Below are 21,899 nucleotides of genomic sequence, written 5' to 3'. Positions count from 1 at the left end.
TTTAAAGTGCTCATGTGTCGCTTCTTTTGGGCTTGTTTTCGTAGACCCGGCCGCTTGTTTCTTTCGCAAAACCTGGCAAAACAAAATCATCCATCCAAGCCTCGGGTGTGTGTTTGTGTGGAAGTGATTTCACCCTCCGAGGCTCCGCGTCCCGTCCCGGTGAGGTTAAAAACATAAAAACCAAGGTAAGATTTATTACAATTGCATTTTTTAAGGCACCGTATGTATTAGTAATGTGGTGTCTGCCTACTTTAATGTTTAACTGAAGAAACGGACAGAAGATATGCGTGTTGTGTTGTTACGACTTGGGACGTTTTAGCCTCAATGTATTGATATTCCATCCTCGCGCTTTGAGACAATAAAAGGAAAGAAAAGAGAACAGATCTACAAGCTGTGACGCGTTGTTAGCTTGTAGATCTGCACAAACGACACCGTCGTACTACTCCTTATATAAATGAAGCTATTGAACGCTACTGCTGTCAACAGTGTGTAGAGCAGTGTTGCCATATTTTGCGAGAGAAATAAGCAGCCAGTTCTAGGAAACAAGCCCAAAAGAAGTGACATGAGCTTCCAAACAGAAAAGTCCTGTCTGATTGTGTAAAACGACGTTAAACTCACTAACATTGCAGCAGCTGTATGAAAAGCTTGGATTATCCTCTCTCTATCTGCATAAATGTTATGAGCTGCTTTATGTTAATACATTCCGTGCAGGTGATTATTTTAATTCTAACTGTTGGAGTTTGGAAGCGCTTGTTGTAAATCACTCAATGGTCTTGCGTACCACCCGTTTCTAAATGTCACATAATGCAGGAGGCAGCAGGACGTTGAAAACGAGCGCTTCCAACCTCCAACACTTAGAAAAATGATTACCTGGCACGGAATTTATTGACAGAAAGTAGCGTTGGATGTTTATGAAAGAAACTTAAATTGCAGATAGAAAGTGGATAATTTAAGCTTTCCATACAGCTGCCTTGTTGGTGAGTTTAACGTCGTTTAATGCAGTGGTTTTCAACCTTTTTCGCATCAAGGACCCCCACATTGACAAACATTAGCCCAGGGACCCCCATTTGAAAAGATATGCCAGGGACTAAACCATTTTGATTTATTGGGGGTCCCAATCTACACTGTATCACCATCATCAGTGTTCATTTAACTCTGAGAGTGTACAAATGGAACCAAACTTTAGAAACTAGCCCACAAAACAGCAACCCTCAAATCTACCAATATTTACAAGCAACAGTACAGTAAAAGCAAGGCCAAAGTCGCTTATAATAAGCGGACATGGCAACCCTGGTGTAGAGCCGTACTAACAGTCAGCCATAGAGGATAGAGCCAGCTAGCTAGCTAAACAATAGAAGCCACGCATAGCTTTGTGTGTGTGGCACCAGACAATCGGTTCGAACCCCGACTACCGGTCCTGGCTGCTCTCATAGGACCAACCCCTGCCCTGAACTGAAGATAAACGTGGTGTTCTGTGGTTCCGTTTCGGTTCGATCTCTGCAGTGAAGGAGGCTGTGTCACGTCAGCTAAGAAGCTAAAAGGCTCTTCAGTGTTGATCTGTATGCTAGCTACTGACTGACTAACTGACTGACGCAGCTACTTACGTGTAACAACTAGGTTCATATAAACATCCTCGTCTGGTGTGTAAGTGTAAGTGGTGGAAAAAGTACTCAAATTCTTTACTTAAGTAAAAGTACCAATACTGCAATATAGAAGTACTCTGTTGCAAGTAAAAGTCCAGAAATCAAAATTTACTTGAGTAAAAGTACAAAAGTATTGGCATCAAAATGTACTTAAAGTACCAAAAGTAAAAGTACTAAATATTTGAAAATAGCCGATCTACAAGCTCGCGTCGCGATGTGACGCATTGTGAGCTTGTAGATCTGCTATTTTCAAATAGTCTAGGTATAAAATAGGGTTGAATTGGTTAATGTATGTTTCATTATATCTGAAAAGTAACTAGTAACTAAAGTTTTCAAATAATTGTAGTGGAGTAAAAGTACAATATTTGCCTCTGAGATGTAGTGGGGTAGAAGTAAAAGTATTGGAAATTGGAAATACTCAAGTAAAGTACAAATACCTAAAAATTGTACTTAAGTAAATGTACTTAGTTAGTTACTTACTGACTGACGCAGCTACTTACAACAACTAGCCTGGTTCATATAAACCTCCTCGTCTGGTGTGTAAGCCCATAGCCCAATGTCACAGTTTTCTGCTTCTCATGCATGTGCGTGTGTAAGGCTAGGCTATCTATATACTTTAAGTACATTCTTATACCAATACTTTTGTACTTTTACTCAAGTAAATTTTAAATTCCGGACTTTTACTTGTAACAACGTACTTCTACATTGGAGTATTGATACTTTTACTTAAGTAAAACATTTGAGTACTTTTTCCACCACTGTATATTATTGACTTCATTGATAAGTGAGTCACGTTATGGTGCTAACTAACTAACTGATGCAGCTACTTAGAACAACTAGCCTGGTTCACATACCTCCTCGTCCGTTGTTGCAAGCCCATAACCCAATGTCACAGTTTTCTGGTTTTATGTGCGTGTATACATAGCTATTATATCTATATTATTTTACTTAATTGATAACTGATAAGTGAGTCGTGCTAACTAACTAATGCAGCTACTTGGAACAACTAGCCTGGTTCATACAAACCTCCTCCTGTTGTGTAAGACCACAACAAAACCCAATGTCACAGTTCTCTGCTTCTCTGGTTTTATGTTTGTGTATATATTGCTATTATATAGCTAATAGCTATACTATTGACTTAATTGATAAGTGAGTCACGTTATCGTGCTAACTAAACGAAACCCCCTTTTCTGTGTACACGACAGCCAGCTTTACAGCTTTATCCTATTAACGTGGTCTACCTCATGATGAAAACATGTCCCCTGTGTGTTAAATCTCTCCTAGGGATCTATCTGTCTGAAGATCTGAAGCAAACTACTACTGCTGCCAAGGCCTGGCTGACATCAACACAGTCTCACAGACGCTGGACAAACTTGTAAGTGAAAAAAATAATACAAGTAAATAAATGTCGTCCAAACGATTCCCTTACATTATATTTTGCTCATTGCAGAGAGAAAAACCTCAACAAAATCTTGTTCACTCATAAGTTTGTCTAAGCATACACAAGTCTGATATTGACTTGACTGATATTTTTCTGAAGGCTAATTTATTCTTCTATATTTTCTTTTTATAGAATTTGATAGATTTGAATGGACAAGGAAGCCACACATATACAGGTATGTTAACTACATTTTGAGTATGATTTGTCCAGTGGAGATGAATACTAGAACGCTCGGCCCAAAACACGCTCGCCCCGGGGCAAATCCGGCGACCTCCGAACAGTCACCACCAGGTGTCCTAAACGTAACCTCAGTAAAACTATGCCTAAACCTAACCCCATTCCTAAACGTAACCTCAGTAAAACTATGCCTAAACCGAACCCCATTCCTAAACCTAAACGTAACCTCAGTAAAGCTTAGCCCCTTTCGGGACCCTGTTTACCTTTTTTTATGCGCACCGCGAGCGGACTCGCCTGTTTGTATTGGCCAGTGCGCTCAGTGCTATATTTCCGAATGCACCCAAAAAGCATGTACAAGCTCAGCCAATCAGAGGCAGTAACGTAGGAAGCGCAGCTAGCCAATCACAACGCAGGGGCAGGGACAACACAGGGACACCAGAGGCAGCTCCACGAATCATGTTCAACCCAGATTTGGCTCAACAAAGGGAATGAACTCGTTCTCATGCTATTCAACACAAATGTGGAATGCCCTACCAAAAGGAGTAAAGGAGTGTAAAACCCTACTCACTTTCAAAACTGCCCTAAAGATACACCTTCAGGAGGCTGCAATTCGAAAATGGCCCCTGTCTAAGCTGATTGTATGACGTTCTGTATAGTAGTGTGTATATCTGTCTGTCTCTTATATGTCATCATGATTTGTGTGCATGGGGATCTCATCTTAAACAAGCTCAGTGCTTAATGAGTCTTCCAGTTTAGTAGACCTTGTATTGTGAATTTGTACTTCCATGTACTGTTGTTCTCATGTCTTACTAAATAAAGTACATCAATCAATCAGGGAGGCAGCACATGGGAAGTGGGGAAGAGTGTAAGAGAGAAGCTAAAGTTGAAAAAAAATGATTAAAAATGTTTAACGGCAACGCCGATTAACGCATGTTTCCGCGGGAACCTACTGCATTTGGGGGACCTTTGAAAAATCTCTGCATTACTTAAGCTACGTTATATTTGTCCGCAACCAGACAGTCCCAGACAAAGAGAGTGGATTGACTGTCAAGTAGCCTCAATCTCCAGGCTTTCTTTCCTTTCGCGTTTTGCTCAAAAAGAAAGCCTGGACCAAGCTGTTGAAATTTCTGGCATAGGAAGTGGGAGTCAACCTGTTATTACGTCAGGGCTCTCAATCATAGATATAGAAACCTAGATACCTCATTGGCCTCTGCAGTTCGTTGTAGCGACTGGTATCTCAATACAAGGCTCTTCCGCAGGGCTGTTTGACTACTGACCAATCACATCGCGTTAACTACTGGCCAATCACAGCGCGCCTAACTGACTAGTTGCTGCACGGCTGCCTCTTAAGAAAAGACCCGCCCCACCTGCCACTGATTGGCCTACCGAACGCCCCCTTCTGTGACGCACACGGAAGTTTCCAGCTTGCCCTGTTGAAGCGGAAGGAAGTGGAAGACTAGCCCAAGCCTTATATGGGCTAGCCCTGCGGAACAAGGAAGCGCGCCCGAGATACGAACGCTTCAGAGCCGAAGGAGGCGTCTACCTTTATATGTCTATGCTCTCAATGCTGCACATTGGGGGAGGAGGGGCGCGGGGCGGGTGCACAGATCGATGAACCAATGGGAGCCCCCGGTTGTTTTCACCGGAGATTTTGAATCCGACCCTCTAGACCAGATATCGGAGGCGCTGGGGCAGGCTAACTGTCAAGGGACCCTGGATACCGCCTTCCCAAATACAAAAAAGGTAAACAGGGTCCTGAAAGGGGCTAAGTAAAGCTATGCCTAAATCTAACCTTATTCCTAAACGTAACATCAGTAAAGCGATGCCTAAACCTAACCTTATTCCTAAACTTAACCTCAGTAAAACTATGGCTAGCCCTAACTTATTCCTAACCCTTAACCTCAGTAAAACAAATACAAGAATACAAGAACCGTTGGGGGCGAGCGGTCCGGTTACCGTGGAGATGGATGACCCTTTAAGAGTGTCTGTATGTTCTTACTGTCCCTCTCTCCTCCAGGTCCAGCCCAGTTAGTGAGTCCCAATCAAGAATCAGTGATGCCTGTTAAAAAGAAGAGAAAGTCATCTGGTGTAGATGAGCATGAGCTCAGGAAATGTAAAATCACCAGGTAATTGTACTGAGTGCAACTCGCTCACTCACACTATCAACGCTTTCACTCTCTCACAAACACACACACTCTTACTAGTTACTATACATACTACTGACCTTTAGTAATTGCCTTGATTGCTACCACACAGCAGAAACGGTGTGTGATTTGCCATGCAAATGAGAAGTGTTTTCAACCTCAAATGCCCTCAACGCCTGTTATGGATCATTTTTCTAGATCTACTTTTCTTTCTCAGGCGACATGGAGATTAATAAAAAGTTCTCAGTCTGACTCAGTCAGCCTGTCCACCAAGTTGGCGCTGGTTAAGACGGCTGCTCTGTATTATATACGATACCAGGGCGCAGAGTGAAGGCCTCAAATTCTCATTTACACCGCTGTGTGTATGTTCCTGGAACAAATGGTTTAGAAAGATGATGTATCATGTAACTCATGGAAAGTGTGGCCATTTTGCTGGTTGTCACTTTCCAAGAGACTGTTCTAGGTTCAGGACTAGCTAAGCTGAAGGTTAGAACCAACTTGCGTTAAGGTTAGGCTAACCTAACATAGGAGCTTAGGGAATTAATGTAGTCACTAGTCAGTCAGTGGAAATCAGTTGGAAGTCTTCAAGTCAAAGGATGTGTCTGTTGGTGGGCCGATGCCTGTGTGTGTGCTTTGGTGGTTCAATTTGGCTTGGTGTGTGTCTACTGGCAGCAGTTCTATTTGCCTTGGTGTGTATCTAATGCCAGCCAGGTTAATTTCCGTGTGTGTGTGTGTGTGAGTGTGTGTGTGTGTGTCTCGATCTAGTGGTGGTGGAAAGTATTTTGGAGGTGTTATAAATGCATACAGAGAGGAAGAATGCGTTCATGGCAAGTAACTTCTACTTGGCGTGTGTGTTGTAAGCTGCAAGGGGAACAGTATTCCGCAGATACTGTATTTGTGCCCTTAATCAGCACAGGCGTCAGTCCACAGGAAAAAGGAGGAGGCATTCGAGGGTTGTGCACTGAAATCACAGGTATTAAATTCTCTTGACTCTTGAGTGTGCACAAATGTAACCAAATGGACCTGTCCTTATGGGACCATTTGTTTACATGTTTGCACACATAAACACTGATGATTTCACTGTGTAGGATTGTCAGTTGTTGTTGTGTTGAATTTCAATCATAGTACCATAACAAAGAATGTAGAATCATAGTGTCGTACAATCGCATACACACCCAGGCTTTATTTGCCCTGGGTGAAGGTAGTGATAATGGGACAGAGAGGGTGATGATCTGATAAACCCTTGGGGTTGACAGATGATAGGACCTTAGCTGACCACTCAGAGCAAGCTAAGTGCTGCCACGCACTGAGCTGTCAGCGTGAGTGACCTCACTGCAGAAGGAACTCTGTATGCCAAACATGGCCAACAGTGTGTCGATCAAATGCTCCTTTTTTCTCATTGTCCTTGAATCTTAATATTCTATGGGTATGAGATCTCGGTATACCCAATCTTAGACAACAAGACAACATGTATTTATCTTATAGCAATAAACAGGGTAACCGTGTGGGTCATTAAATACGCTGAAAAAGTGTTCAATTATTTTTGCCAAAATTAAGACTTGATTTAAATATCTGAAATGCAAATTTCAGTTGTCTTAAATTGTTAGCATTCCATAGCAAGAAAATCTGATGTATAACTTAGTGTCTTGTCTTCGGCCTCATATTTGATTTGGTGTGATTTCTTGCGTTTTTGTGCGTATAACTTGGGTATGTTATATAAAGTCAAACCTAGTGGGGTCAGATCACAGTCAGTGGATACAGCCTTGACAGAACAGAACAGAACAGAACCAGACGATAGCTGGGTTTAGTGGAGGGTAAACCCACCCCTCATTTCAGAGAAGCTGTTTGCCCACCTCAGCTGGAGTGGTTATGCATGTTTACATGGTTTTGTAGTGGTACGTTGGCCTGATCCCCTTTTGTAATGTATCTTTTGAGAACTCAGTGGTCGTTTGTTTTAGTCTTCTCAGCTATGGATAGTGTACAATTTTACATGGGTAGCATTGTTTGTTTTCTGTGTTGCTGCCTTCACAAGCACTGTCTTCTGTCTGGTAGACAGGGCGAGACAGATGGCCCTACTTGAGGAAAGATTGGCATTCAACAACATTTGAAATGTGCTGCCCCAAATGTTATTTGTTGAAATAAAGCAGGAAGTACATGGCTATCAGCTGTGCAGCTAATGTTTTCAAGTTGTCAGAAGAACAGTCGGAATTAGCTTTAGTTTAGATTACTTTTTCTTTTTTGCACTTGAAGTGATCAACACTGCTACGGCTGATATATGGATTGCCGATCACATTTATCAATGGTTCGTTTGTTGAAAGATATTCTGATAACGGAATGGAATAGATAATTGAGATTCAAAGAATTCCAATCAGTTTACATTCCCCAAATCAACAGCTTTAATTGCCACACCTTTACATTTTGGACATCTCCCCCTCCCCTAGTGCTAAAGAGAAATTATTTAAAAATATCACAGTAATATAATTTAGCTCTAGACAGCTGACAGATTAAGCTGCAAGTTGTAATGCAATGTATCAGCATCTTTGCCACGTTTGACTGAAACTCTTGTGTGTTTGTGCCTCCAGTTTCTGCAGGCCTCACATCCATGGAGGCAGGTTGATCAGTGCCGAGGATCCATTCTCTAATAAGAAGTGCCTGGCCTGGTTCTACGAGTATGCTGGCTCTGATGAGGTGGTGGGACCTGAGGGCATGGAGAAGTTCTGCGAGGACATCGGTGTGGAACCAGAGAATGTGAGTAGACGGCTATGGGATTCATGAAATCCAATATATCCATTCAGTATAAAAAATGTCCAAGCACTGTTTCACTGTTTCTGCCTTTTCTTTTAAAGAAAAAATATTCTTAACACTCAAATTAACCTCAACTCAAAACTTTATTTATATAGCACATTTAACATGACCAGGTCAACCAAAGGGCTGTACAGGGTAAAAACAAAACAATGCAATTCAAACGGAAATTAGCATACAATTAAATAAACACAGAGGTACAGTATGTGCAAATGTACTTGGCCATTACCCCAACAACAACTTGAACAAGTCTTAAGATTTCTCTGAATCTCAGTGAAGAAACGTTCTAGAAGAGTAAGAACAGCCATATTTTTCCAAGATAGATCCCAAGCCCACTGACCCTCACTGTAGATGTTGCGGAAACATGTTTTGGTGACCATGAATTTAATCAGTTTTCTCTCTGTTGTCTCCCAGATTATCATGCTAGTCTTAGCTTGGAAATTGGAAGCACCAAATATGGGATTCTTTACCAAGGAGGAGTGGCTCAAGGGAATGACCTCACTACAGTAAGTCAACAACTTTGGTTACATCTTAAATTAACACAGAATTTTACTGAAAATACATGGTTGAATTTAACACTATCAGGCAGACACCTTGTGTTGACATATTTCGTCTTTGTATTTCATAAATTAAGCCCCATGTTACTTTGTCTTATGACAGTGTTGCGCAAAAATAGCCAATCTACAAGCTCTGCAATTTTTTATAATGACATGCCCTAAATAGGGATGCCAGAATGAAAGTGGTTAAGCTTGTGACTAAATAATAACTACATTGGACCCATTGGAACACAGGTTCTTTCTTACCACTTCCTGTAAAGTAACGGTTTTGGTCATACAAGATTTCCATGGATTCAACTCCTCAGTCGCCACGACTGATTTAAGTAATTTGGATGGAGCCAGCATGTCTTCTATTGAAGCATGTTGCGCTGCAAAAATAGCCTATCTATCTATCTATCTATCTATCTATCTAAGCTCTCAATGGGTCGGGAGCTTATTCGGCCATTTTCAGTTATTATTTTAAGATTAGAGCATTTTAAGTGGTCAAACAAGCAACATGTTCAGAAGTATCTTCCATAAAATCTTAATAATCTTGAATATTTCATATAAAAGCAAAGGTTAAAGCCTCAATCTGGGATTTCTTCACCTGGTTGGCAGTATGAAGAAGTTAGAACAGCAGGAACAATATTACAAAAACATCAAAATGTTACATATTTGGTTCATTGTTTAGGAATCAGCGCTAGTGTGCTCCTTTCACACTGTTGCACAAAACGCATATTAGGACTTGGTCATACAAAAAAAAATCATTTGAGATTTCATTTTGCTTTAATCCATGGGTTTCTGCCTGACAATGCAGCTGTTTGATTGTGTTTAACTCTGTACACCCAGATGTGACAGCACGGAGAGGTTGCAGAGTAAACTGGACTACCTGCGCTGTCAACTCAACGACTCAGTCCTCTTTAAAAACATCTACAGATACGCCTTTGATTTTGCCAGGGTCAGTATGAGATTCTTCTGTGGTTTGAATGTACTACATTCATGAAAATGGATCTTGGTGAGATCTCATCTAGCTTTATTTATTCTATGATTGCTATGACAAAACTAGTCATTTTGGCTTGGATTTAAGGATGCCAAATCTATACAAATACAATTTCCGTTTGACCTTCGATACTGATGCCTCATTACCTCAACATTTTAAATGACACGATTTGTTGGTGATAATGTTGGCATGCCGCGGGAAAATGCCTAGCTTGGCGAACATTGGTCTACAGTGTTGTTACAGTAACTTGGTATCTCTCTCAAGGGCCATCCACACCTACAAGTTACAATAACTATAACGATAACTAAATATTGTTTTCAAAATTGGATTCAAGTGAATGGCAGAATTCACACCACAACTATAAAGATAACGACAGTGGTTAATGATATCATTGGGATCACTTTCAGAGCGATTTGGTGAACAATAGAAACACTGACTAACCCTAACCCCACATCATTATAGTCATCTTTATAGTTAAAGGAGTAGTTCCCCCAAAACATGCGTTATTTTCTATTAATTACACACCCCATGAAGCCTTGAATTCATGTCGATTTTTGTAGTTTTTGTCGCATTCCTAAACCAATAAGTTGATGACCGGGTCCTCATCAGTTGGGAGACTCAGTAGGAGAAAAAATAACAGAAGACAATTAAACATCAGTTTACTGTGTCACAGGATAAGGACCAGAGGAGTTTGGACATGGACACTGCCAAGTCCATGCTGGCATTGCTGCTGGGGCGAACGTGGCCTCTTTTCCCTGTCTTCAACCAGTTCCTGGAGGTAAACGGTCCTCAAATCACTCCCTGCCTCACTCACTCGATTACACTCAACACTAGGCCTGACAATTATTACATAATAATCGTCTATTTGCAATTATTTGAGATGATCTCAATTATTTTGGATATGCTTCAGAATCGTTTTCATGTTGAAAAATGTTCACATTATTAAAAAAATATTTTGAAAGTATAAAACTATTAAATATGTCGGTAATTTCTTTGTACACTTGAGTTATTTGTTATATCTGCCCTGTGAAATGTTTGATTACGAAGCCTATAAGGCCAAACACAAATGTCATTTTTATTCATATGTTCCCAAGACAGAAATGCAATTAAATCGTTAATCGCAATTATTTGAGTGACCATTAATCGTCAAGTAAAATGTCATAATCGTGACAGCCCTACTTAACACACTCACTCACTCCTGTGAAAACTGGCTTCCTCTTTTATTGAACCTTAAAGGGTAAATAATGTAGTAACAAGACAGTGACTTCCTCCCACACACAGCAGTCCAAGTACAAGGTGATGAACAAGGACCAGTGGTACAACGTGTTGGAGTTCAGCAGGACCATCAACGCAGACCTCGGCAACTACGACGAGGACGGAGCCTGTGAGTGTTCCTGACCATGTTTCCATATGCAGCCTTTCTCCGTTTCTCCCTCTTCTTCCCTCACACGAACTTTGAGATCAACTATTTTTAGCTCAATGTTCCTCTATTATGGCATGCCTATATTGCCTAGAATAGGGATGCTAGGGTTTGTGTGGTTAAAGGGCACACTTCTTCTTGCTTTTATTTTGACGAATGGTGCAGAGAGCAAAGAAAAGGGGTAAATGACATAGACCAAATACATGCTGGGATTAAAACCCATGACCTTGCTCTTGGGGCCGTTTCTAAATAAATTCGATTGTAGATCGGGTATTTCCCCCAAAAATGTTGCCATTTTGAGTGTAAAATGATTAAATATGGCCTATTTTGGCCATTGTACTTTTTTTTTAAATTATTTATTCAAAACATATTATTTATTTATATATTTAGGTTATTTCTAAAGCTTAAAAGCTTAACGGAAATATAAGCTTTATGTTCCATTGCTCAATGGGAAAAACACAATAAAATTCTCCATCCACAGGGCCAGTGATGTTAGACGAGTTTGTGGAGTGGCAGAAGACTCGGTTGGCGTCATCATAGCACAAAGAGAACGACGCCCACTACGCCAAAACCAGCCGACAGGACGAAGAGGACAACAACGGGGATGAAGAGAGACAAGAACACACCAGGAGCATCTCCTGCTCTGCTGTTCGTAAAAAAAAAGAAAACCAGAAAAAAGAAAAGAAAACCAACACTTGCCGTTCTCTCACACGCTTTAGCCACTTGAACCCTAGCACCGCCTATTCTGGTGGGAACATTTTTGGCCCGAATATAGCCTGTTGTGAGCTTGTAGATCGGCTATTTTCGGGTGAAGAGATTTGGTGTAGAGGGGATATAAATAAAGAGCGGACCAAGTACAGAGCTGATTAGAGGGTTTAAGTGGTTACATGCTACACAAACACATCCCTATGGACTACGCACACATTCACTACCCGCAGGAATGGCCCCTGTGCCTCCTCAGCCAATTGTCTGGAGACCTCTCACCGAAGAGACTTTCTACAGTGTTAATTCAAAAAGAAAAGAGGAGAAAAGGGGGAGGGACTGAAATGAAAAGAAAGGGTGGGAAAGAAGAACTGAAAATGAAAAGAGAAAGGGGAGTGGGGAGGGGAGGGTTTTCATATTCCTTCTCGGTTCATAAGTAGTGTTGTAAGGTCAGCGGTGGATTATTTTTTTCCCCCCTTTTCTCTATATTTTCTTTCCCCTTTTGTTTAAGTCTTAAAATTGTTTTATGTTTTGAAGAATGAATAAAAGGAAAAACTAAATGGAGTCAACATGGCTTCATCCTTCAGTAAGTGAACATAAATGACATAAGTTGGCATTACACCAATAACACCAGATCACTATCTGATATTCATAGAAAAAAACATTCTATTTTTAATTAACTTTCCCGCCACAGGAATCTCGAGCGGTTGGTTGTTGAGCTCAAGCGCTCACTGTTGATTCTGCAGTGGTTGGTGGTTTATAATAGTCTTTTCAGGAACTGAAGATACCGGTATTCATCTTTATCCTCCTCGATGCTAACCTGAGGTCGTAAGGGAAACTTGGCTGATTTTCAGCCTAAATCCCATCCTGATGTTAGGAGACGTATAATACAGTGTGGCGGAAAATACCCCATCATCGCAGAACATGTCTACAAAAGACAGGTATTTATAGCTACACTACTATTGTTGATCTCAGATCAATGGATTTAGATTGAAACTCTGCACAGTTTCCCTTTAATAGAGTATGGTGACCAGGCATAATGGGAATCATGTTCCTATGAAATTGTAAAAGTATTAACATTACACACAGGATGGGAAAGCAATTTCGATGTATTTTGAAATTTACCAGCCATTTGCACTATAACCATTAAAACCGGGAAAGCTAAAATCTGTCATTTTAGATTTTTGCATTGGCCATTTAAAAATAGCAGATATACCTGCTATTTTTTAACATTTGAAAAAATCTTGAAAGTATGAGAACTACTGATTTTGAAGACATTTGTAGAATCGTCCTCAGGTCTTAATGGGTTTAAACTGGAAGAGGAAACTAGATTGCTGATTAGTTGCCAAAGTGGCAGATTGGGTAGACAAACTAAACAAGCCATCTTTACAGTTTACCAGCATTTAGCTGGTGGCTAGAGTTCCCACCCTGATTCCACGCACACAGGGAACGTTAATGTAATGCTCATGTCAAATATCCATATGAAAGACTGGGCTCTTCAGTGGCTCTGTGGGGGGGCTAGGGGAGCGACCACCCTCCCTCTCCTCCCTGGTCGGGGTGTCCAGGGGCCCTGCCGAGGCAGCTGCCATGATGGCGTTGAGCCGGGTCAGCGAAAGCGAGCGCTGTTTGGGCTTGGGGGCGGGGCCTAGCTCGTCGGATACCGGGTCCGGCAGATGGCCGTAACGTTGCCCCTCCTCGTCATACTGGTACAGACGAATCACGCGGCTCCTTCGGGCCGGCCGGGGAGGACGGGGTGTCGTTTCACTCTGTTCTACTCCCTCGTTGGAGTTTGTGGTCCGCTCTGCCTGTTTCTCCTCTTCCATGTTCCTGCCTTCATGCGAGTCCGAGGATGAGCGTCCAGACTCGCTGTTGTCGTCTGAAGGGCCGTCGGTGAGACTTCCTCTTAGCTCTTCCTCCTCTCCCTCGTTCCGCCCGGGTCCCTCACCAACTCCTGAAGCCACCTTCTCTTCTCCCGCTCTCTGTCCTTCCTCTTCCTCCGTGCCATCTCCCCTCTCCTCTTCCTCCTCCTCTCTAACCTCACTCCCTCGCTCCTCATCCGTCTCTGACACGGGCCGTTCCGATACGCTGCTGCCGTTGTCGCCGGAGACACCGCCGCCCCTCGTCTCTGACTCCCCCTCGCCTTGTGTCTTGGCTTCACCTCCTGCCCCAGCCACCTCGCCTTTCTGCCCTTTCATCCCCATCTCCTCCTCCTGCTCCTTCTCCTGTGCTGTGCGGTCGCATCTCTCCAGGTAAGCCGTGGTTTCAGGTGCGTCCTCTCGTTTTTGACGGAAGCTTCTCTGAGGCTTGGTGGGAGGTGAAGGGCTTGAGGTGGTCGTCTCCAGTGTTGTCTCCCACGCCGAGTCGTCTCCTCCCCATCCTCTTTCTTCCTCCCCCTGGAACGTCTCATTCTCGGACATGCCTGCCAGGGTTGTCATGGTGACGTCGCAGCCTTGATCCGTAGCATCGGTTGGGCGTCGCCTCCTTACCCTCTCAGTGACCGTGTTCACACACCTGAAAAAAAAAAACAGTTTGATAACAACATACAGAGGGTTTAGATTTTACACACATTTAATTAGACCCAATTATTTTAGATGATTATTTTAGAGATGAGTGTAGACAGATGAAGCATACTGTAAGTAACAACACGAGACAGTCTGGGCTAAAATAAAACTCATGATATTGTGATTTGGACTGTGCGTACACGCACAAAGTGGCTGAGTCATTGGAATGCCACAATAGAAGTCCAGCAGAAAATACTAGCTGTACTCAAAGGATTACCTTTCCTTCTCTGTCCTACACACACACAATATTTATTGTTTGATCAAAAGGCACAACAGCCATGGAGGTTATTAATTTCAGCCCTGAAGAACTAGACTACTAGTGCTAATTGTGTTCACAGTCACACATTGTTACAGATTACAGTTACATTAGTCTCTTTAGCATGGACAGTATAAAGCCACCAAGAGCACTTGGCTGGCGCAGGGCTAAAGTTCTCCTCACTGGCAGGTTAGCCGGTAGGGACAGCAGTGACAAAACTACACAGAAATGTGTGGGGAATTTGGGAATTGGCATAATAACGACTACACTGGGAGAAAAAAAGATTGTCTACTCTAAAGAAAGAATTGAGAAGAATTAAAACCAGAAGCCCTCTGTCTCTGGGTACCCAGAGCCACAGTTTTAACACTGGACTACACAGTCCACTGAGTTTAGGAATCTTTTAATGTAGTTGGTGTCCCAAGTTCAGTAGACGACAGTGAAACCCACCTGAGAACGTAGACCCTGCTCAAAGCCCCGGCGCTGAAGCCCACCAGAAACGTCACCACCACCGATGCTGCCACCGCCCCTGCAAGATGACTGACTGAGATGGCCGCCTTCTCCTCTTCATTAGACCCAACACCAACAACATCCCTGCCCACCCTGAACGCCCCACTTCTTTCCTGTCGGGCTGCTTGTTTGGTGGGATCACCCATAGAGGGATCACCTAGGCTGACTGGGGTGTGTTGAACGTTGTTCCCAGCACTCATTTCAAACAAATCTGAATTATTGTGGTCGTCTTGGTTCATGTCTTTGCTCTCTTGGTGCAGCTTTTCATCATCAGTGTGTATCTGGTACGGGTGAATTGTAACGCCCACTGTGTCCTGCAGGAGGCAGTAATACAGTCCGCTGTGGTGACTGCTGGCGTTTGAAATGACCAGGCTGCCATCGTACTGCACACTAACGGGCTCCAGATCACTGTAGTGGACGCCAGGGTCCCGGAGTGTTCCGAAGGGTGTGTGCCAGAACTGGACCGCGCCTATAAGATAGAGAAGTATGAGTGCAATTAGTCATTTGAACAGGTTCACTTGTATTGGTCAGCTAAGCTGCAACAAACCACCTAATAGATTACTCTCAAGCAAAGGTTGTGGTAAACTAAAACTTATGAAAATGTTCAAATAGATATTTTGCGGGGATGTTTGGTTTAATGCACATGGTCTATGTAGCCTGATTGAAGCACATGGACATTTTTATTGATGCCATTGAAAGAAATATTTGCAGAAATGTATACAGACCTACAGATATTGCATTATTTATTAGATTGACGTAATCGTCTCTGTCGGGTGGAAACCTCATATGTTCAAAACCTTTTTGTTACTTTTCAGGATTCAAATGCAAAAGCATCAAAAGTAGCAGATCTACAAGCTCGAAAAACATGTAGCTTTGAGCCGCGTTTCGAGCTTGTGGATCTGACACTTTTGATGCTTTTGTGTGACGCTGTAGTGTGATCAAGTAGGACGTAAATTTACTGAAAAACACAAAAAGTTAAAACATGGAGATAAGAGGTTTCTGCCCAACAGCAACGATATACTGTAACAGCTGGTACAAGTGATTGCGAGCAGCACTAGAGTACAAATGTCCATTATGCACGCGTGTGTGTGTGTGTGTGTGTGAGAGAGAGAGTGTGTGTGTGTGTGTGTGTGTGTGTGTGTGGCCAATCTACACGGTCACGACTTTTTTCTGTTCTGGCCCCACAGTGGTGGAATGAACTCCCCACTGATGTCAGGACAGCAGAGTCACTGCCCATCTTTCGCCGCAGGCTGAAAACCCACCTCTTCAGGAAACACTACCCTTCCTCTTTGCCTGGCCTACTTGTTCACTAGTTGTACGAACTCTTGTTTTATTATTGTATTGTTTTATTGGACCTTCTTTAGTCAATACACTTATTTGTTTTAGCTCTTGCTCATTTGATTTTGCTATTTGTCTCATCTGTTTAAGAAAGTAGGTACAGTAGCTGATATATTGCTCTTTTACCTTAGCGCTAGGTATACTCTTGGTTGCCTGTTTTAGCAGAAAATGCACTTAAGACTTCTGGTGATTAGTAGTTTCGTTCCCTACCTATGTTGAATGCACTTATTGTAAGTCGCTCTGGATAAAAGCGTGTGTGTGTGTGTGTGTCACCTGTATGCAGTGGCTCAGGGACAGCAGGTGACCACGTCATTCTATCTCCACAGTGTAAAGTCAGCGTTGTCCCTGGTTGAACTTTGACCCTGCTGGTTAGCGCTACGGTCAGAGGTCCCTGCCCTGTAGCGGCTGTCATTGTGTGACAGTCTGCTGAGCCAACCAGAATGGCTGTGAGCAGCAGCAGCACACAGCTCAGTAGGCCTAGCCACCTGCCGCTGCCTGGTGACATGTTTGACCAGCCGCTGGGAAAGGAAATCACACTCTTTACTGGCCATTTAACGCATTCAATCAGGGAACGCATTTGTGTCATTTTAGATTTGAGCTATATAACCATTATTTTATACTTTGGCTATTTTTGAAAGATTGTGCAAATCTTTGCAAACATTTTTAACTCAAATCTTTGCTTCTGGGGGGTCCCTGGAACAACATATTTGAGATGGGGTTACGTGGCAAAATACATATTATTTTTGGGGCCCTTGACATGAAAAAGTTTGAGAACCCAAGTTTTTTCAAAAAACTGTTAGGATTTAGAAGACATTTGTAGAATCCCCAGGAGCAAATATAGAAAATATATATTCAAATTTCAATTTTCATAATCTTTCAAAAAAAAAAAATAGCAGATCTACAAGCTCATGGCTTGTAAATCTTCTATTTTTGAATAGCCAAAGTATAAAATAATGGTTATAGCTAAAACTAAAGTAACACAAATGCGTTTCCGGATTGAATGGGTTAAAAAAATACATGGATTTGTGTCGGCAGTGTGCATGCAGATACATATCATCAACCTGCTTAATAAGTAATACTTATGGATGATGCATAAGGTTGCTGTCGGGTAGAAACCTCTAATCTCCATATTCTAACTTCTTGTGTTTTTTCGTAAATTAATGCCCTACTTGATCCTTTCTACAGCGTCACACAAAAGTAGCAGATCCTCAAGCTCGAAACGTGGCGCAAAGCGACGCGTTTTGAGCTTGTAGATCTGTTACTTTTGATACCTTTGAATCCTGAAAAGTAACAGTTTAGACATGAGGTTTCCACCCGACAGAGACGGTACACAGTGCAGTCACAGCACAGTGCAAAGGGAGGCACATCTGCATGCTCACAATGCAAAATCAAGCCAAACGACTTAATGCGGGGACATACTTTTTATTTTACACACTCGCTGGGTCCCTCCCTCTACTTGTAGCACTATTCCTCTTGCAAAACGAGAACGGCACCTTGTCCCTCCTTACGGTTCAATACAGTAATTACGACTAAATCATTTTGAAAATCTTTGCGGTTTTAAAGCCCGATTTATAATTTGTCATACAACGGAGTCGCATTGTGAGCTTGTAGATGTAGATGGGTTATCTTCAGTATAAAGCGTAGATCTGATCTGCTATTTTCGGTATAAAGTGCAATCTGCCTTTAAAAGGGGCTTTGTCTCGCAGTAAGTAGACGGAAAGATCCTCAGAGTGTTTGACATGACTGTGTCTGTCTGTACCTCTGGGACCAATAATATTTTGTTCCACAAGAATTCCCGTCACTTTGTTTTGCAGCGGAAGAAAAATGCTGTCTCTCACGCTTTGTCCCAGAATCACACCACATCTCAACCCCAGCTGACTGAACCAAGTATTATTTTGTAGTCTGTACATGCATGTTGTTGGCTTGGATCTTGTTATCAAACAAGACACCACTGTCATTAGGAAAGAAGTGCTTACCTAGAAGAGGATAACTGACTCTCATGTACTCCCCTCATTAGAAAAACATATGTTGTTATGAATCTGCTCTGCCAGCTAATTATTCACAAAATACAAATCAAATTAAATAGTTTTAAGTTGATCAGCACTTGCACTGACATAGTAAAGTAACAAATGGGCAAAAAGCACATTTCACCATTTAAGCCAAAGCTAGATGTTTACAGAAACCAACTTTGGAATTGGAATATCCCGTCTTACCTTTTCAATCTCGTGTAAACTTGTGTTGCCAATTTATAAAAAATCCAAATCCAGCCTGGCTTCCATTTGTGTAAGAATCTCTCTCTCATAGGACCCTTGTTGTTTCTGTAAAAGAGTAAAGTGCAGTTTCTCACATGACACTATGTGTGCCTGGTCCCTGATGGTGTTAAAGATTAATAGCAGGAGAGACTTAAGATGCCACCTGGATTTATTACACATTTGTCATGAGTGAGCACATTTGGCAAGTGGTGTAAAGTTATCTAGCGTGTGTTTGTGTGTTTGTGTCAATTCTCCCGACTGACTGAACAGTGAGTACAGTGAGTGCAGAACTCCAACTGAGTGAGTGTAGAATTGGAGAATGCGGTCAGATCAGGGGTTGTCCAGAACCGAAAGTCCACAAGCCTCTGTGTATCTGTCTGTGTCCCTTTTATGCCCACATACAGTATGGAGATCCCTGATGTAATCAGTCTGACGCCATAGTATTTACGGTGTAGACTGGACTCCAATCACTACAAGGTTTCAACCCAATTTGACTGCTGAAATTGGAACATTTTTAATGTTTTCAAAAATAGGGACGGCCTGGGTTAATGTGGTTAAGATATTTTTGGGGTTTGTTAAATTGTGATATTATCAGACATAATATTCCAAAAGGAGCTGCAGGCCAAAAGTAAGCGGTGTCTGCTTCTTTAATATTCAGATTGTTAGAATATATGATAAGGCCCCACATCACATGTGCATGATAGTTTGTTACAAAGCAGGGTTCTATCTGTAAAAAAAAAAGGGGGCACATCTTCTTAACCACATGAGCCCTATAGTGGTTCTCAAACTTTAACTGACAGTATACATATACCATAACAGGCCTGTAAGGGTCTATTTAGGGCAGCGGTGTCAAACTCGCGGCCCGCGGGCGTTTTGCGGCCCACGGAAAGGTCCGTGGCGGCCCAGGAAATACTTTTAAAAATAGTAAATTGATACTACATCTAACAGACAGAGTCGCATTTTGCACTCACTTGCTGTGCGCGGCCAAGCAGCTCTCCCCCACACGCTGCTACTTGGCTGAGTACCTCTGATGGCCCTGCCATTGTCTCCCCAGCTGTGGAATGTTGTGGCTGATTGGCTCGTTAAGAGTCTATTCAACTACTAGTCGAGTAGTAATGGCTATAGGCTACTCTTTGATCCTCACACAGGAGTCAGCACAGCACGGACATGTATTCTCTCTCTCTCTCTCACACACACACACACACACACACACACACACACACACACACACACACACACACACACACACACACACACACACACACACACACACACACACACACACACACACACACACACACACACACACACACACACACACACACACGTAGTGCAGTGTTATGAAAACTGAGTTTGTTCAAGCAAAGAGATGTCAGGTGTCTGGGAGCAGCAAGTGATTTAGATGAATTTTCATGCTGGCTACACCATGTAAATTTGATATTTTTGAAAATATAATAATGGTAATAGCCTAGGTAGTTTAAATGTATCAAAGCTGCTTCTTTTATTTCTCAGGAGCTTGCCCAGTGAAATCCTCATCAGTATTAATTGAACTCAGAGCGTATTTAAATTCAATCTGGGAAAGCATCTGTGTCATTTTAAGATTTATTTGGCTATTCAAAAATAGCAGATATACAAGCTCATAGTGCGGCACTATGAGCTTGTAGATCTGCTATTTTTGTAAATGTAAATAATTAAAGTAGCTAATCTTCATAAAACATTTTTTAAAGTGATATACTGTAGATAGCAGTGACTGAGATGTAGTGGAGTAGAAAGTTCTGGAAATTGGAAATACTCTAGTAAAGTAAAACTACATCAAATCTGTACTTAGGTACAGTACTTGAGTAAATGTAATTAGTTACTTTACACCACTGTTCTATAAATGTAATTATTTAACCACCCACACACATTACCAGGTATTGTTTAACTTCAAATTTAATTATTCTACTTAAAATGGTTTATAATAATTATAATAAGGGTAATAATAATAATAATAATAATAATAATAATAATAATAAGGGTAATTATTATTATTATTACCCTTATTATTATTATTATTGTTGTTACAAATTGCATTGTTTGTTTTCTGAGACAAGACAACAGATTGAAAAACAATGCTGTATAACTGAATGCGTGTGAGCGCGCATGTGCATCCGCAACTGGTTCCTGCCCACCTCAAGTCACCATTTGACCAATCTTGCCCGGACACCAAAATGAGTTCGACACCCCTGATTTAGGGTCTGTTTGGAACCCCCTCAAGGATACTATATACAGTATCTACATGTGTCGCAATGTGACATGTTGTGAGCTTGTAGATCTGCTATTTTCACAATTTGTGAAGGAAAGAAATTGTAAATTTGCCCTAAATAGGGACACCAGGGTTAATGTGGTTAACATGCATGTTTAATTAAATTGTGATATCACCATAATATCAAACATATATCAGTCTACAGTTCCCAAAAGGAAATGTATTTAATTCAGTCTGACCAGAAGCAGGGATAAAACCTATCTTATCTGACCGTAAAAATGGTGGTCCCCGGACCAGACGTTGAAAACCACAGCTCCATAGTAAATGGACTGCATTTATATAGTGCCTTTCGCCAAAGCACTTTACACCATTCACACACACATTCACAGCGGAGGAAACCATGCAAGGCACCAACCTGCTCACCGGCAGTTCAGTGTCTTGCTCAAGGACACTTCGACACGTATAGCAAGTATGAGCCGGGGATCGAACCTGGAACCAGTGGCGGAACAACTGAAAGCCGGGCCGGGAGGCAGAGCACAGTGATCAGGCCCCCCCCCGTGCCACCACGCACGCGCGCGCACGAAAATTTTGCGGGTTTGGGTCGGGTCGGGTCACCTTTTGGGGGGCTTTTTGTCACTTTATTTCGGTTTTAGGGTTAGGATAGGGTTAGGTTAGGGTTACTTATGTTGTTGCTTTAATTAAATGAGAGGCGGAGAGGCGCCGCGGAGAGGTCGCGGCCCCGGCCCGGTCGCGGCGACCGGGTCGGGGCCGCGACCCTGGAGGGCCCGGGCCCTCCAGGGTCGCGGGCCGGGAGACGGCCGCCTCCCTTGCCTCCCCGGACGCTCCGCCACTGCCTGGAACCTTCGGATTCCAAG

At 42.3% G+C, this 21,899-nt stretch overlaps 1 protein-coding gene across 4 annotated transcripts; it reads left to right on the top strand.

The window, feature by feature from the left end:
• The first annotated feature begins 75 nt into the window (after positions 1-75).
• dcun1d5 (DCN1, defective in cullin neddylation 1, domain containing 5) lies at positions 76-12,429 on the top strand. Of its 4 annotated transcripts, none has more exons than XM_084064137.1 (10): positions 76-185; positions 2,928-3,018; positions 3,217-3,259; positions 5,279-5,387; positions 7,988-8,153; positions 8,622-8,713; positions 9,593-9,701; positions 10,417-10,521; positions 11,025-11,127; positions 11,645-12,429. In XM_084064137.1, the coding sequence occupies exons 4-10, from the start codon at positions 5,317-5,319 to the stop codon at positions 11,701-11,703; spliced, it is 705 nt and encodes a 234-aa protein (XP_083920263.1). In that variant the 5' UTR covers positions 76-185; positions 2,928-3,018; positions 3,217-3,259; positions 5,279-5,316; the 3' UTR covers positions 11,704-12,429. The 4 variants fall into 4 exon arrangements, with proteins under 4 accessions (XP_083920263.1, XP_083920266.1, XP_083920265.1 ...); XM_084064140.1 differs by lacking the exon at positions 76-185 and adding an exon at positions 1,327-1,640; XM_084064139.1 differs by lacking the exon at positions 76-185 and adding an exon at positions 1,327-1,650.
• The last annotated feature ends 9,470 nt before the right edge of the window (positions 12,430-21,899 follow it).

Source organism: Gymnoscopelus microlampas (genome assembly GCF_963454915.1).
Source record: "Gymnoscopelus microlampas genome assembly, chromosome: 8".
Classification (NCBI taxonomy): Eukaryota; Metazoa; Chordata; class Actinopteri; order Myctophiformes; family Myctophidae; genus Gymnoscopelus; species Gymnoscopelus microlampas.
The sequence above is the reverse complement of the archived record's forward strand: the minus strand, read 5'-3'. Positions and strand labels throughout refer to the sequence as shown.